We start from the raw sequence: 16,121 nt of genomic DNA on the forward strand, positions 1-16,121 counted from the left end.
AACTGATTTTTGTTTGGTAGGACTCTGATGATAAGAGCATTTTTTAAAAATTGTATCGTTCTGTAACAGAATGAAATGACAGACTTTTTTGTGTGTTGGCAATTTGCCATGCTTATCTGGATTTGTGTGTATTGTAGAAGTACTATTTCGAGAGCTGGAGTACCGGCAGGTTGCCCTACAGCATTTTGTCTACTATCTGAAAGAGACAGGGGAACAGAAACTACTGTTGGAGATGCTCAAGTAAGGAGGCCTTTTTGTATTTTGCTGTTCTTGTTTATTTTTAGAATACAAATACTGCGAGAATACAGCATAAAAGAATAATGCAAATAAACAAGAAATTGTGCAAAAAAATGAGCACAGCTCTTAGAGATCAGGAGCATATAGCTAAAATTGAGAACAACAGGTCATTAGGCAAAAAGGCTAGAAATTAAACAAACTTACATTCCACCCCCACACTCCATCTTCCAAAGGCTGGCTGGGTGTAGGATGGGGCAAAGAATGGAAAAGGAATGGTAAATGTAAGGAAATCAGCAAGTTAGACAAGATTTGACGCCCAGTTTCACCGCAGCTGATCTGAAGTGAGGCAGCATCAAGAATGCTTGAATAGGCGTCAGGAGTAGGAAAGGTAATATAGTAGTGGCCAGGATTCCCACTTTTGATCAATATTCAGTTTTCTTCAGGTGGGAATGGAATGAAATTTTGTTGGCTGACGTTAGTAAAGGCAACAAGTGATAGCTTCAGAAGTAGATAAAAAAGGAAGGTTAAATCAGGATAAAATCTTCTGCAAATGGGTAGGCGAACTGACATTAAAAATTTACTTTTTTTTTTAAATGCAGGGCTCTGGGAAGAACAGAAGAGGCTGCAGTAAGTATGCTGCTTCTTTGAGATACAGAACAGAGCTCTGTAAAATCCACTCATATATTCACTGATTGAGTCCAATAACTGTTTTGGGGTGCAATGGTGTTGTGGTCATCCAGAGAACATAAGTTTAGTTTAAAAGATCTGGAAATATAGAGCTGGCATTAGTACAAGTGACCATGGAGCTGTCAGATTGTCCCATAGAAAAGTAAACCTGCCATCCATACCTTGTCTGGCTTATATCTGACCCCACTCCCACACTGACATGGTGGACTCTTAACTGCTGTTCACTATTAAAATGCTGCTGGGCTTCAAAAAGAGACCTGCTTGTCACCACCAATCTCTTGGGGCACCTAGAAGTGGTTAATCAATGACCATGACACCCATGTCACAAGAGTGAATTAAAATGAAATCTAGAATGAACAAGTCAAGTCCTCACCTATACTTTCCCATCAAACACCCCCAGGGTTTAGTGTAGCATGAGTGAGGTGTATAACTTTATCGACAATATATTGCGACTACAGACCTCAGGTGACTCTGTCTTTGTTGCTTTGCTGTGACACTTTAAATTTCCGTACAGTCATTCTGAATGAGGTTTTCCCAGTAAATTTGACCAGTAAGTGGTTTCAATGAACTGGTGTGCCAACAAACTGACAAAGAGACAATAGCCGTCTCTTTGGGCCTGGGCTGAAACTGAGTCCAGGCGCATGATAATGAAGGATTCCTATATCCGTCGTTTAATCCCAAGCAACTTCTGGGTGAATCTCTGAAACCTTCTCCAGTGAAATCATGTCGTTCCAATAGTGTGGCAACCACAACTGCACATTGTGCAATTTGTGCCCTAACCAATGTTTTTTCGAGTGGTAACAAGACTCCCTTGCTGCTATGTTCTATACCCCAGCTAATGAAGGCGAGCATCTGATATGGCTTCTTCACCACCCTGTCTACCTGTGCTGACATCTTCAAGGATCTATGAACTTCTACATCGAGGTCTCTTTGTTCCTCAGTACTCCCTAGGGACCTATCATTCATTGTGTATATTCTTCACTTACTAGACATTCCACAATGCATCACCTTGGGGAGGCGATGGCCTAGTGGTATTATCGCTCCTCAATATCAACAATGCCACCATTTTTAGTGTCCTCTGCAAACTCAGTAATTATACCCTGAATACTCACATCCAAGTCGTTAATGTACATAACAAACAGCAAGGGTCCCAGCACTGGTCACAGGCTTCCAATTACAAAGCAAACCTCCAGCATTGCCCTTTTCATCCAATTTGTAAGCCAATCTTGGATTCCTTTTGGACCAGCCTTCCATGTGGGACATTGTTAAAGGCCTTACTGAAGTCTATGTAAACCACATCAACTGCATTACTCTTATCAATGTATTTAGTCACCTTTTCAAAAAAAAATCAATGAAATTAGTCAGACAGGATCTCCCTCTATCAAATCTGTGCTGACTATCCTTGATCATTCTCTGCCTTTCCAAGTATTGATTAATCCTACCTTTAAAATTTTTCCAATTATTTCCCTATCACTGACATCAGACTAACTGGTCTGTAATTACCTGGCCTATTCCTGCTGCTCTTGACAAAGAAACCACATTAGCTATCCTCCAGTCATCTGGCACTTCATCTGTGGCCAGTGAAGTATTTACATTGTCCACCAGGGTCCCAGCAATCTTCACTAGCAGCCTGGGATACATCTCATCAGGCCACAGGGATTTATGCATCTTCAGGCCTCCCTATTAATCTTAAGAGTTCTAGAACCAACTGAAATCTCTGGCTACAATGTCTTCTCCTCTGTGAATACAGATGAGAAGTATTCATTTAAAATCTCACCCTTATCCATTGGCTGCATGCACAAATTGCCCCTTTGATCTCTAACAGGTCCCACTCTTTTCCTGGTTATCCTCTTATTCTTCACATACTTATAAAAATCTGCGGAGCTTTCCTTGATCCCATCTGCCAAAGAAATTTTATGGCCCTCTTTGCCCTTTAATTTCCTGGTTAAGAAACTCCCTACATTCTCTATAATTTGAGGGCCTACCCTCCTGTTTTTAATGTGCTGTACCTGAAATATGCTTCTTCCTTTTTCTTTATCAAGATCTCTATATCCCTTGACATCCAGAGTTGCCTGGACTTGTTGCCCTTGCCCTTCACTCTTGGAGGAATATGCTGACCCTGAATTCTCACTGTACTACTTTCAAAAGACTCCCACTTTCTAAATGTAGTCTTATCTACAAGTAGCTGCTCCCAGTCTATGTTTACCAGATCCTATCTAATGATATCCAAATTGGTCTTCCCCCAGTTTAGACACTTCTGCACTATCCTTATCCCTTTCCATAATGATTTTGAAACTTACAGAGGTATGGTTACCATTCCCAAAATGCTTGCCTATCAAAACTTCAACCACTTGACCAGCTTCACTCCCCAGCATTAGGTCTAGCACTGTTCCACTATCTACTTACTGGCACAATAGAATCCTCCTGGATGCACTTCTAAAATTCCACCCTGTCTAATCCTTTCTCACTAAGGCGATCCCAGTTAATGTTAGTAAAGTTGAAATCCCCTAAAACTGTGACCCTGTTTCTCTCACACATCTCTGTGATTTGCCTACGTACCTGCACCTCTATCTCCCTGTGGCTCTTGGGAGGTAATTAACCCTTTTTTATTTCTAAACCCAACTTGTCAAAACGTTGTCTGTAGCAGAATTCAACTTGATGCAACGTTATTGTACCAGCCTCAGATTCATTACCTGTATACTACTCATCAATATATGAGATGGTATGTGAGCAAGTGGAGTTGGGTTGTGGCAAAAGGGACAGATCTGCAAAAGCTTTAGTGTAAAACCAGAAGGCTATATGAATACAAAACAGGTTCATCAGCTCCTGAAAGGATAACAATTGGGTTAATGTTTCACATGGGAACTGATTAAATGTTTACACCCAAGATACTTTTCTCCTCTCTAGTGCCTCTTGTACTTTCTAGAATTTTCTGATTTTATTCTAGAATTCCACCACTTGCATTGTTCTGTAGTTGCCACCAGAGTGGTTTGCTTCATGAGCACATGAGGTTGTTAAATTGCTGCCAAATGTTTTTTAATCATACTTGAAGCAAATGCATAAGAAACACTAAAAATTGCTCACATTCAGTGAATACTGTTTTACCTCAGCATGGTTACTATGTTGAATTGTTTCGTTTCTGATTACAGCTCTTGCAGTACAAGGAACATTTGAATATCAAAGGACAAGTGAAAAAAACAGAATATTTAAAAAATTGCATTGGGTAAGTGTCTCAAAGAGATATGTGCAAGTAGATGATTGGAAGCCTGGCAATCTGTGTTCAGAGTTTATGATTCCTACCCCAATGTTTCTGCCTTCCGCTATATCTCCTTTCCTGAAGATAGCGACCACATGCAATGGTGTGGGTTTGTGACCTCTTGTGAGCAAATACCTCACCCAACTTTTTATTCTTTGTGTGAGTTGAGACAAGCTATGATGAACATGCAAATCCTGACCTTTACACAAATGCACTTTGTAGCATGTTCAACTCTTGTTAGAAGCCTCTGCGCCCCTCCAATTCTGGCTTCATGTGATCTTGATTGCGATTTTAATCACTCTACCATTACCAGTGGTGGCTTCAGTCATATAGGTTGAATTTGAATGTCTTCTCTCTCTCCTCCATTAAAATGCTCCATTTACTTTGATGAAAGCTTCAGTTACTTATTCTAATATCTGCTTATGTGGTTTAGTGTCAGATGTTTTTCAATGATGTCCTCCAGAAGTGCCTTGAAGCTATTTTAACTATATTAAGGATGCTATATGCTGCAACCTATGCTGCAAGTTTGCACCCTGGCCATATTTGTTCTCCCTCTTCCTCAGCCCAGGTGACCAATCGCAAGTCATCTCCAGCTACAGGCCGAGATCTGCTCACTCAGTGTTTAACAGAAATTAAACCTGATACCATATGTAGAATGGAAGAGAATAGAATAGCAATTTATTGTCACTTATATTTATAAAACTACAGTGAGATGTGTATAAACAGCTACAATTCGGTGCCATTTGATTACAGAAATTACAAAAAGAAATAATTGAGAGAAAGTTGGGGCAAAGTGTGTCTATTGTTCCCTCCATGGCTCCTGAGTTTCTAGAGTGGCTACAGGACACCGCCGACGAAGCCACCCCTGAGGCTGCCAAAGCAAGGATTTCCAGACCGGACCCACCACACTGCCAGTGCCGAAGCCAATATTGAAACTTCTGCATCGCAGCCATAACAAAGAGGGACAGACCAGACCCACCAAGTCCCTTATGGGGAGGCGATGGCTTAGTGGTATTATTGCTGGACTGTTAATCCAGAGACCCAGATAATGTTCTGGGGACTGGGGTTCAAATTCCGCCATGGCCGATGGTAGAATTTGAATTCAATAAAAATATCTGGAATTAAGAATCTAATGATGACTGTGAATCCATTGCCGATTATCATAAAAAAAACCTATCTGGTTCACTAATGTCCTTTAGGGAAGGTAAATCTGCCCTCCTTACCTGGTCTGGCCTACATGTGACTCCAGACCCACAGCAATGTGGTTGACTCTGAACTGCCGTCTGGGCAATTGGGGATGGGCAATAAATGCTGTCCAGCCAGCGATGCCCTCATCCCATTAATGAATAGAAAAAAAAGTCACCAATGCTGAAGTCCTCGCCACTTCAGTCGCCACCCAAAGCAGCCATAGCAATGAGGAGTGAACTGGAACCACCATGCCACCACCACTGGAACCACCACACTGCTGCCAGGAGCAACGGACCAGACCCACCAACGATGAAGCCTTCGATAAAGCCATGGCCACTATAGCTACAAGGAACAGACATCTGGATCTATCTCACTTTCTGCTGCCGCAGCAGGCCCACACAACCGCCTTCCTCTGCCTCAGAAAAGAAGAAAAGGTGAACTTTGATACAAAAGAAAAATGAAGAAACAAAACAAAAGCAAAGAAGAATGCAGCTGGCCAGGTGAGCGGGAGCAAACGGGCGCAGAAACCTAACACTTCCTACCCTGCCACTGTCACCATCTTGGGAATCATTGAAAAAGGTCCATCTTTGGTTCTAATTCCTTCCTTTCCTTGTATTCTGATGTATTATGTTGGGTTCATGTCAGACCCAGATTACTACCAGCTTGGAATGTACACATTGGGTACACAATTGGATCGACTGAATATTCTTGTGTTACAAGGGCAGGCAAATTCATTGAGCATCTTAACTCAAAACATTAACTTCATTAAGTAGGGGAGCATGTTAAGAACTTGATGGGACACTGATATAAATGAAAGACTTTTTAGTTACAACCTTGAAATCTATGTCATTGTAAAAGACTCAGTGAGTAAGTATTCTCTTTGCAAACTGTCTTGTACAGGGTAGCTGTTTTAATTCAAGTCCCAGGGAGATGATGATTGTTGAAGTTTTAAAACAGCCATCCCAAATGACTGTCTCTCTACATTTTCTCTTTAGACTTCCACTTGCTTATGATGATGCCACGTTTGTTAAGGACCACTACACACTGCTGGACAGACAAATTATTATTGAGGTAAGGGCAATTTGAAATATTTTACTTTCTTCTGAATTTTTTTTACCCTTTCTGTTGAATCTGTTGGTTTCCATATCCTATACCCAGCATCATTTCCCATCTCCATACCCACTAGTGGTCCCTCCCCATGCCCACAATAATGTGCTGCCTGATTTCCATATTGGAAGGAGCTGCACTGTCCCTGATCAGCCAATAACCACATGTTAAATCTACTCCTCAATGAGATTAATTCTTGGAGTTGATTACAGAGTACCAAATGCCCTCAGATTTTGTCAGATGGGCTCTCTTTCATGAGCAGATATAGACTACTTCTCATGGTTGAGCCACACAACCACACACCTGTATTATTAAAAGGATCAGAATATATTATTCAGGTAAAGGGACTATGACTTGTTCTTTTCCCTCCCATTAATTGAAGACACCCATACTGCTGCCTGCTTCTAGTTAAAGTCTTTGTTAAAATAATGAAAAAAAATCTGGAAGAACCCATTAAAATTGGTATTCTAATATAACATTTCTAATTTTTGGGGTTTGGGAAATGGTAGCATAGTGGCAACATCACTGGAATAGCAATGGACCACAACAACTGATGGAATTTGATTTCAGTTAAGTATGGAATACAAATCTTGTCTTAATAACAATGACCAAGAAGTTACCTTCAATTATTTGGAAAACGCATCTGGTTCACCAGTGCCCTTTAGGAGGGAATCTGCCATCTTTACGCAGTCTAGCCTACATGTGATTCTATACCCACAGTAAAAAATGTCAATCTCTCTGGCTTTGAAATGTACATGTTCAGGTTACTTCCTTCAGAGTTTAATAAGTATTGGAGGTGTCTTGTTTTTCTTTTTACTCTTTCCATCTATCTCTTTTATTCCCTTCTGTTTTATTTCCATCTTTAAATCAACTTTTTATTTTGATTTTTAATTTATAATTCCTCATTTATACTTCTTGCTTTAAAATTGGAATTCTTGAGTAGAGATTATTAAATCTGATTGGTTACAAATGCTAACTGTTGCTTTTCCTACATTAACATTCCACAGATCTTTGTAGAGATGGCCACACTGTGTCAGAGTCCCGCTGATAGTAAATCAATGCTCAAATACCTGCAAACCTTCATAGTCGACTTAGTGGCCAGCTCCTGTTCCTTTGCCACTAATCGCAAAAACAGGGCTATTGTATATTTCCATATGGTCTGAGTATACAATCCAGTGATGATTCAGTGATTCTAGCTGAACAGCAAACTGCAAAATAAAAATAGAGCATTTCATATGTCTAATTTTGTTGGTAACTGAGCTACAACATAACCGTGGATGTATTAGGTGAGAAACTGCATTTGGGATCGGAAATTATTCTTTCGCTTTGTGTTTTTCAGGAGAATGACAAACGCATTGAGGCATCTGGACAAATGGAGGTCTTCAGGAAACATCCCAGGAAAGCCTCCATCCTCCTCATGCCACTAGTCACAACACTTTACTATTCCTGCTTTTATCATTACGGGGAATCCGAAGTGAGTCATTGTTTCTCATATATATGTATATTAAGCTTAGTAAATTTGATGATTTGAAGGAATTGCTTAGCAGCATTTTGAACAGATATGCTGTCACCTTGAGGATTCAATTCCATCAATGTAGGCATACATTTGGATCATAAGTGTAAATTAACCCACACCATCCTCAAATAAATGCATACTGAAATAAAGTTATTCATTTTGGGTCACGGAGTGGTTGAAGGTGTTTATTATAGTGAGTTGTAAATCAATAAAGTAACACTGGTCTAAAAGGATCAAATGAATTTATAACACTTTCCCTTCAACTTCATGTCAGCAGTAAATTTAGATATCTACCTTTTTTTTGAGCATTATCAGCATAGAACAGATTTTCAGCATTCAGATGAAAGTTTGTTACCAGTTTTTTCCCAGTTACTACCATTAGTGAAAGGACCATTGTATGTGCAGCAGCATCTTTTGAGTTCACCATGACCTCCATATTCTCCATTTGGACATGTGTTGTTACTAGTTAATCTTCACTGGGTAAATATCATTGAAATCCCTACTTCACATTATTGTGGGAGAATCCTCATAACAAAGATTACAATATTTGAGGGAGCTTTTATCACTGACTCGTCAGGGTGCTTGGTGACAGATGTAAACTGAGTCTCATCAGCATGGCCCACATCCCAGGATGAATATTTTTTTAAAAATTGTACAAATCACTCTGATTGCAGCTGGAATGCTGCACACCAGTGAGTAAGTTAACTAATTTCCTTTTGCCTGAAACCTTAAGAAATATCAGCTGCAGATACACAAACTAATGCTACTTTATTAACACATCAATTCATAGTATCATAAGCTTAAACACATAAAAAGTACTTGGTATACTTGTGGAGATATCATTCATTGATGTAACTTTTTACAGGATCAAACACAGTAAAATCTATTGCTGTAACATCAGCTGGAACAGACCTAATACAGAATAAGGTTACCATTCTTGTTCAGATTAAGTAAATTGACACAGCTATTTTAAGATTGAGGATAAGCAGAGAAAGGGAGATCAGAGCACCTCTGCTGGTGCCGCTATCATGATAGGGAATCTAGTGGAACATGTATCATTAAATCATGAAATGCTTTGGTTCTTGTTTAAAAGATAAATATTTGTGATCCTAACAGTGTTCTCATTTTGTTTCTTCATAGGGAACATTCAGTAGTCCAGCCAATTTGAAAAAAACTTTCAAAGTAGGTACTATGCCTTTACAGTCGAGCACTCATTAAGTAAGATGTTGGTCCCAGGAAGTGTTTGTGTTTCATTGGTCACATACAACCTAGCTCATCACTGATTCCATCCTCCCTATTTAATCCATGAATAGAAAATGCTCATAAATTCTCCCAGCCCTCCTCAGTTTGATGTGTATAAATTCAGTTAGATTTCTTTCAAATGAGGATTATCTACTTCCTTTTGAGGTCACTCCAGAATCAATAATCATCAAAGTATTGTCGTTATGTCAGATCATTATATTGTCAAAATGAGAAAAACGAAACCAGATGGAGAACTCGGTGTCATCCAAGGCACAGGAAATGGTAACAGCACACACAGCTGTCTACATCTTGCAGAATCTTCCTTATAACATATGGGGATGTCTGCCAAAGTTCAAGAGAACTGTTCAATGGTCTAGTCAAGCAAAAGCTCAATTATCATACTCATGGCATTGTACTTTACAGACAACCCAGAAACTATCATCTTCCCTCAGTATATCCTGTTCCACAGCAGAGGTAGCAGTGCAGTGGTTATATAGTCAGGTCAGATTTGTGGTGGTAGATCCACTTGTAATGACTTCAGTTTTTGAGGTGTGGTTGGGGAGAAGAGCACATACATCATACATATTACTGAGGTCTCAGCTGATGATACTATTGGACATCAGATTCCAAAATGAAACCTGGCTTGATAGTTTTTGTTAATTACTGAGACATATTCACACAGAACTGTAGATTTTCTTTAACAGAACAGAAATTTAGAACATAAAAGAACAAATTTTAACAAAAAGCAAGCTACCTTAAAATGTACCACAGAATGATCTGAAAACACGCAGCAAAACAAAGTGTCAATCTGTGTCTCAACATGATCCATTACAGACACTCAAGTCCAGAGAGATTGCTCCCTGTATTTCTTCAGGGTTCTAACTGACTTCTGACAGTTTCTTTCTGTGGACTGTGCAGACAATTTGATGGGCCCTTTCCAGATCTGATGACAGGAACTTGTCCACAAAACTGATAACCTACACTTTCTCACTTCTTAAAATCCTGCAGATTTGTAACCAAACACTCTTGGGTTAGATGTTTGACAAACTAAGTTCTTGTGCTGACTTAACTGGTGTTTGAACTGGCTTGAACTAATCCTAGGAAAGAAACTAAACTGGCTGGTAAACTCTATCTTGGTGTCTTCTCAACTGAACTGAAATTCTTGCTTCTAAACTGAACTTAAAAGAAAACATTAACTCATCCTAGATTCTTTTGAACTGAAAACAAATCTAATGGCCTTTTTTCTACCTGTTATAAACCCAACAGTATAACCAGCTTTTTACTAACACTGCAGGGGTCCACAGTCATTTGTCCCTGACAAAGTTTTGAATTTAAAGCACCATTTTGAAGTTGCCTCCGACCTCATTCTTTTCAACATTAAGAATTCAACATAGAAGTAATCAGCACTTGCATGTCACTATTTTGAAATCCAAACGAACAACAATATATGTATCAATTATACAGTTTATATCACTGTAGCTACAATACAAGTAGCTACAGAAATAGTGGATGCAGTGGTAAGAATCTTCCAAGAATCTTTAGATTTTGGTAAAGTCCTAGAGGATTGAGAAAGCTAATGTGTAATGCTTTATTCAAAAACGGAGACAAAAACAGGTAACTATTGGCAGCTATCTTAACATTTTTTTTAATTGGGAAAATGTTACGGTTTATTATGAGGGATAGAATAGAGCATTTAGAAATATGTAACATGATCAAGCAGAGTCAGCATTCTTCACAAAGGGAAAATCATGACTGACAAATTTATTCAAGTTCTTTGAGGAGGTAGTGAGTAGAATAGGTAAAGGAGAAGCAGTGTATGTAATATATTTGGATTTTCAGAAAGAGTTTGATAAGGTACCACACATTAGGCTATTTAATAAGATAAGAATCCATGGTGTTGGAGGTAGTGTATTAGCATGGATAGCTAATAGAAAACAGAGTTGTGATAAAGCAGGACTTTTCAGGATAGCGACCTGTAACTAGTGGAGTGCCACAACGATCAGTGCTGGGGCCTCAGTTATCTACAATATGTATCAACTTGGATGAGGAAAGTAAATGTAATATAGCCAAATTGCAGATGACACAAAAATAGGTGGGAAGACAAATGGTGATAATGACATAGAGTCTACAGAGAGATATTGACAGGTTGGGTGGGCAAAAGCTTGGCAGATGGAATATAATGTGGGAAAATGTGATGTTATGCACTTTGGCAGAAAAAATAGAGGAGCTGAATATCATTTAAATGGAGAAAGACTGCAGAAAGCAACACCACAGAAGCATTTCAGAGTCCTCGTACATAAATCTCAAAGAGCTAGCATCCAAGTTCAGTGGGTGATCAGAAAAGCAAATGGAATGTTGGCCTTTATTTCAAAGGGAATAAAGTATAAAAATAGGAAAGCCTTGATAAAATTGTGCAAGGCACTAGTTATAGGGACCTAGAATATTCTGAACAGTTTTGGTCCCTTTAAAAATATACTGGCGTTGAAGGCAATCCAGAGAAGGTTCACTAGGTTTATTATGGGTATGGAGGGATTGTCTTATGAGAAGACATTGAGTAGGTTGGGTCTGTACTCATTCAAGTTTAGTGAAATGAAAGGAGACCTTATTCAAACATGTAAGATTTGAGGGGGCTTGACAGGGCGTTGGAGAGAAGTTGCCCCTAGTGTGAGACTCTAGAACCAGCGGGCACAATCTCAGAGTAGATTCAAAGCTGAGATGGGGAGATTTTTGATTAGTAAAGGAATCAAGTAGAAAAGGCAGGAAAGTGGAGTTGAGGATTATCTGATCAGCATGATCTTATTGCATGGCAGAGCAGGCTCAGGCTGAATGGCCTGCTTCTGCTCCTATGTCTTATGCCTTATGGTATGAATGCAAACTTTGGGCATCTTGAGTTGGAATTCCAGCCAAGGTTTAAGAAAAATTAAGTGTTAATAAGGTCATAATGAGCACCTTTTAATGTTGAAAATTGCCTCTGTTTCACAAGAGCTGAGAGGTTGGAACAGACAATTATTTGTAGATGCATTTTCTCCTGTGTTGAGTTGTTATAATCTGGGTATATTTGAGTGCAACAGAAAATATTATTTTTGCGTGTGTTTTAGATTTCAGACAAACAATATTTGCTCACAACACTTGCAGCTCGTGCCAAACTGAAGGCTTGGAAAGATGTTGATACTCTATTTACTACAAAGGTAACTTGTTTATTATAACTTGTTTGTATCACTATCAGTCTGTATTTACAGTAGAATGGGATATTTTGGTACCTCCTAATGTGTTTTGTTAGTAAAATGCTGGGTTTTACTAATATTACGACTGAGGTTGGAGGAGTGCACTGCCTCTTTCTAGTTCTATATTGGTCGCAAGATTTCTTCAGATATTTTATCTAGTTACTTAAATGGCCAATGGTATGCTTTGGGTGTATGTATATGCCAGTCACTCAGTTGGCTGGACGGCGAGTTTGCGATGCGAATTGACGTTAACAGCATGGGGTCAATTCTTGCACTGGCTAAGGTCCCTCCTTGTCAACCTTGCCCCTCACCTGAGGTGCGGTGACCCTCCAGTTAAACCACCTCCAATTGTCTTTCTTTAATGAGAGAATAGTCCTAAGGGTAGTCAGTAGAACTATAGTGACTTTACCTATATATAGAGAACAAGTTGGAGTTGATGTGTGGGAGTTGGAATAAAATTCTAATTAGAAAACCATATGCCTGGACTCTGCCTAAGAAACATTTTCACCTCTAGTGTTTTTCAATGTTGAGGTGATTTTCAAGTAATTATTTTGCCCCCAGCATTCCACATTTGGCCAAGAATTGAGAAGTAATTTTCTCTCCAACTTCATTTTCATACAAATCATTCAATTCCTGAGTTATGATAGAATACTTCTTATGTTAACAGACTAGTAATTCAGAGGCTTGGAGCACTGATCCAGAGACAGGAGTTCAAATCCCACCATGGTAACCAGAGAATTTGAATTCAATTGGATTGAAACGAAAAGCCAATAGGTAGTGCCTGTGGAAGTACCAGATTGCCATAAAAGTCTGTCCAGTTCACTGGTGTCCTTTAGGGCTGAAAATCTGTCACCTTACCAGGTCTAGTCTATGTGTGACTCCTGTTATATAACCAAGTAAGGGATGATGAATCAGTTCCCTCCTTTCAGCCTCCTCATTTGGTCGCAACAAAGATTTTATGTTCCTTTGTAGCACACAACTATTTCTCTCTCTAATGAAAGTGTAGTTACCCAGTGTCTACCATAATAAGGAGCCAATTGCAAAGTTTTCTCGAGTGAAAGAAAGAGCAATTTGATATTCTGTTAACACTGAAAAAAATAACAAAGGCCTGATGTCATGCACACCTATACAATGGTATAAAGTTAAAGAGGGATAGTGTCCACTATGAAAATTATATACAATACAAAGACCTTGATTCCAAAGATGTGCAGGTTAGGTGGATTGGGCATGGTAAGTGCCGAGTTATGGGGACAGGCTCTTGGGAGCGCTAAAGGCCTCTTTACACACAGTAGGAATTCTATGATTCTTATAGTGTTCTTGCGGTGTAAAAGTTTTACCTGAAACCATGGTTGATTAACTGATGTTTTGCATCCTTATCAGTAGAAAATATTGCAGATAACTTTAATTTCTCATGTCCAGATGTTTCCAATTTATGTGTCATCGGGTACTTTGTCCTTCAAGAACTGTGATTTGGAGGTGCCGGCATTGGACTGGGGTGGACAAGATCAAAAATCACATGGCAGCGGGTTGTAGTCCAACAGGTTTATTTGAAGACGACAATCTTTCGGAGTCTCACTCCTTCTTCAGGAGTTAGTGAGAGAGGTGGCATCAGACACAGAATTTATAAGCAAAAGATCAAAGGGTCATAGAATGGATGCAAATGTGTGGAACAAACCTAAGGTGGCTGTTAAATCTTTAATCAGTTAGAAAGGATTAATATGCAAATCCCAGAATTTCTTTCAAGTCGCTGCTGTGAGATAACTAAAGGTTTTATCAATTCCGTCAGTATACCAGAAGTGGCATCTCAGGTCAGACAATGCCTTTTAGGTGTGAGGCCTTGTTTAGAATCTGGCTGTGTATCAACTTGGTTTTATTTCCAAAGTAGGAATTTGTAAAATGCCAAATTGACTGTCTATAAATTGTGAACGTTTTGAACAAAATAGAATGTATCTGCAAATGCAAATTCACCCCATAGATTTATATGTGTGCATGTGTGTGTGTGCGCGCGATGGGAGGGAGAGAGAGGGTGTGTGTGCGTGGTGTGTGAGAGAGAGAGGGGGAGAGAGAAAGTGTGTTTGTGAGAGAGTGTTTGTATGTACGTGTGCATGTGTGAGAGTGTATAGTGTGGTGGGGTCACCTGTAGTGTGACATGAACTCAAGATCCCAGTTGAGACCGTCCTCAAGGGTACCAGACTTGGCTATTACCCTCCGCTCAGCAACTCTGTGTTGTTGTGTATCCCGAAGTCCGCCTTGGAGGACATTTACACTAAGATTCGAATGTCCTTGGTCATGAAGTGATCCCCCACTTCAACACATCATCAATGACAACGAGCACATCGCTAAGATCTTCCCTACATCCGCACTTCTCACCTTCAAACAACCGCCAAACCTTAAACAGACCATTGTTTGTAGCAAACTACCCAGCCTTCAGGACAACATCGACTGCAACACCATACAACCCTTTCATGGCAACCTCTGCAAAACATGTCAGATCATTGACATAAAGACTACCATCACACGTGGGCACACCACCCACCACATGCGCGGCACTCATTCATGTGACTCGGCCAACGTTGCCTATCTCATACACTGCAGGCAAGGATGCCCTGAGGTATGGTATATTGGCGAAACCATGCAGATGCTACGACAATGGATGAATGGACACCTTGCAACAGTCGCCAGATGTTCCCTCCCAGTGGGGGATCACTTTAGCAGTGAAGGACATTCTGCTTTGGATCTTCAGGTCAATGTCCTCCAAGGTGGACTTTGGGATACACAACAATGCAGAGTCACCGAACAGAGGATGATAGTCAAGTTCAGTACGCATGAGAATGGCCTCAATCGGGATCTTGGGTTTGTGCTACACTACAGGTGACTCCACCACACTGTACACTCTCGCACACGCATGTATACAGATACACTCTCTCACAAACACACTCTCACACACATACTTACACACTTCCACAGACCTTCTCTCATGCACACTCTGTCTCTCACACAAACACTCCCATACACACTCAAGCACACGCACACATGCTCTCTCACTCTCTCTCTCACTCACTCACACTCTCTCTCTCTCACACATATATACACACGCACACACTCCTGCATGCACGCGCACACATTCTTTCTTCCTCTCTTTTGCTCGACTCTCAGAAGTCCACAAGAGCAATTTAATGTCAAAAATTGAATGAATTAATTCAACTTCTGGATGTCCCCTTGCAGCATTTCACTTTAGCACACGCACACACACATATAAGCCTATGCAGTGAATTTGCGTTTGCAAATTTGTAATTGCAAATACATTCTATTTTGTTCAAAAAGCACACAATTTGTTGACAGTCAATATGGCATTTTATAAATTCCTACTTTGGAAATAAATCCACTCTGACTCCAATTTGTACACAGCCAGATTCTAAACAGGGCTTCACACCTAAAATGCATTGTCTGACCTGAAACATCACCTCTGGTATACCGAGGGAACTGATAAAACCTTAAGTTATCTCAGGGCAGTGACTTGAAAGAAATTCTGGGATTTGTGTATTAACCCCTTTCTAACTGATTAAAGATTTAACAGCCACCTTAGGTTTGTTCAACACATTTGCATCAGTTCTATGTCGCTTTGATCCTTATAAATTCTGTGTTTGATGCCACCTGTCTCACT

General features: G+C 39.8%; 1 protein-coding gene across 4 annotated transcripts in view; it reads left to right on the plus strand.

Moving 5' to 3' along the window:
• The window catches only part of vipas39 (VPS33B interacting protein, apical-basolateral polarity regulator, spe-39 homolog), a 57,441-nt gene that overhangs the window by 35,295 nt on the left and 6,025 nt on the right, over window positions 1-16,121 (plus strand). For all 4 annotated transcript variants that reach the window (XM_048599819.1, XM_048599817.1, XM_048599818.1 and 1 more), the window contains exons 10-16: window positions 138-240; window positions 837-864; window positions 4,074-4,147; window positions 6,364-6,439; window positions 7,815-7,949; window positions 9,132-9,173; window positions 12,332-12,421. In XM_048599819.1, coding sequence (XP_048455776.1) covers window positions 138-240; window positions 837-864; window positions 4,074-4,147; window positions 6,364-6,439; window positions 7,815-7,949; window positions 9,132-9,173; window positions 12,332-12,421 — 548 coding nt within the window. The remainder of the gene's footprint in view (window positions 1-137; window positions 241-836; window positions 865-4,073; window positions 4,148-6,363; window positions 6,440-7,814; window positions 7,950-9,131; window positions 9,174-12,331; window positions 12,422-16,121) is intronic.

This window comes from Rhincodon typus, chromosome 8 (genome assembly GCF_021869965.1).
Source record: "Rhincodon typus isolate 14 chromosome 8, sRhiTyp1.1, whole genome shotgun sequence".
NCBI lineage: Eukaryota > Metazoa > Chordata > Chondrichthyes > Orectolobiformes > Rhincodontidae > Rhincodon > Rhincodon typus.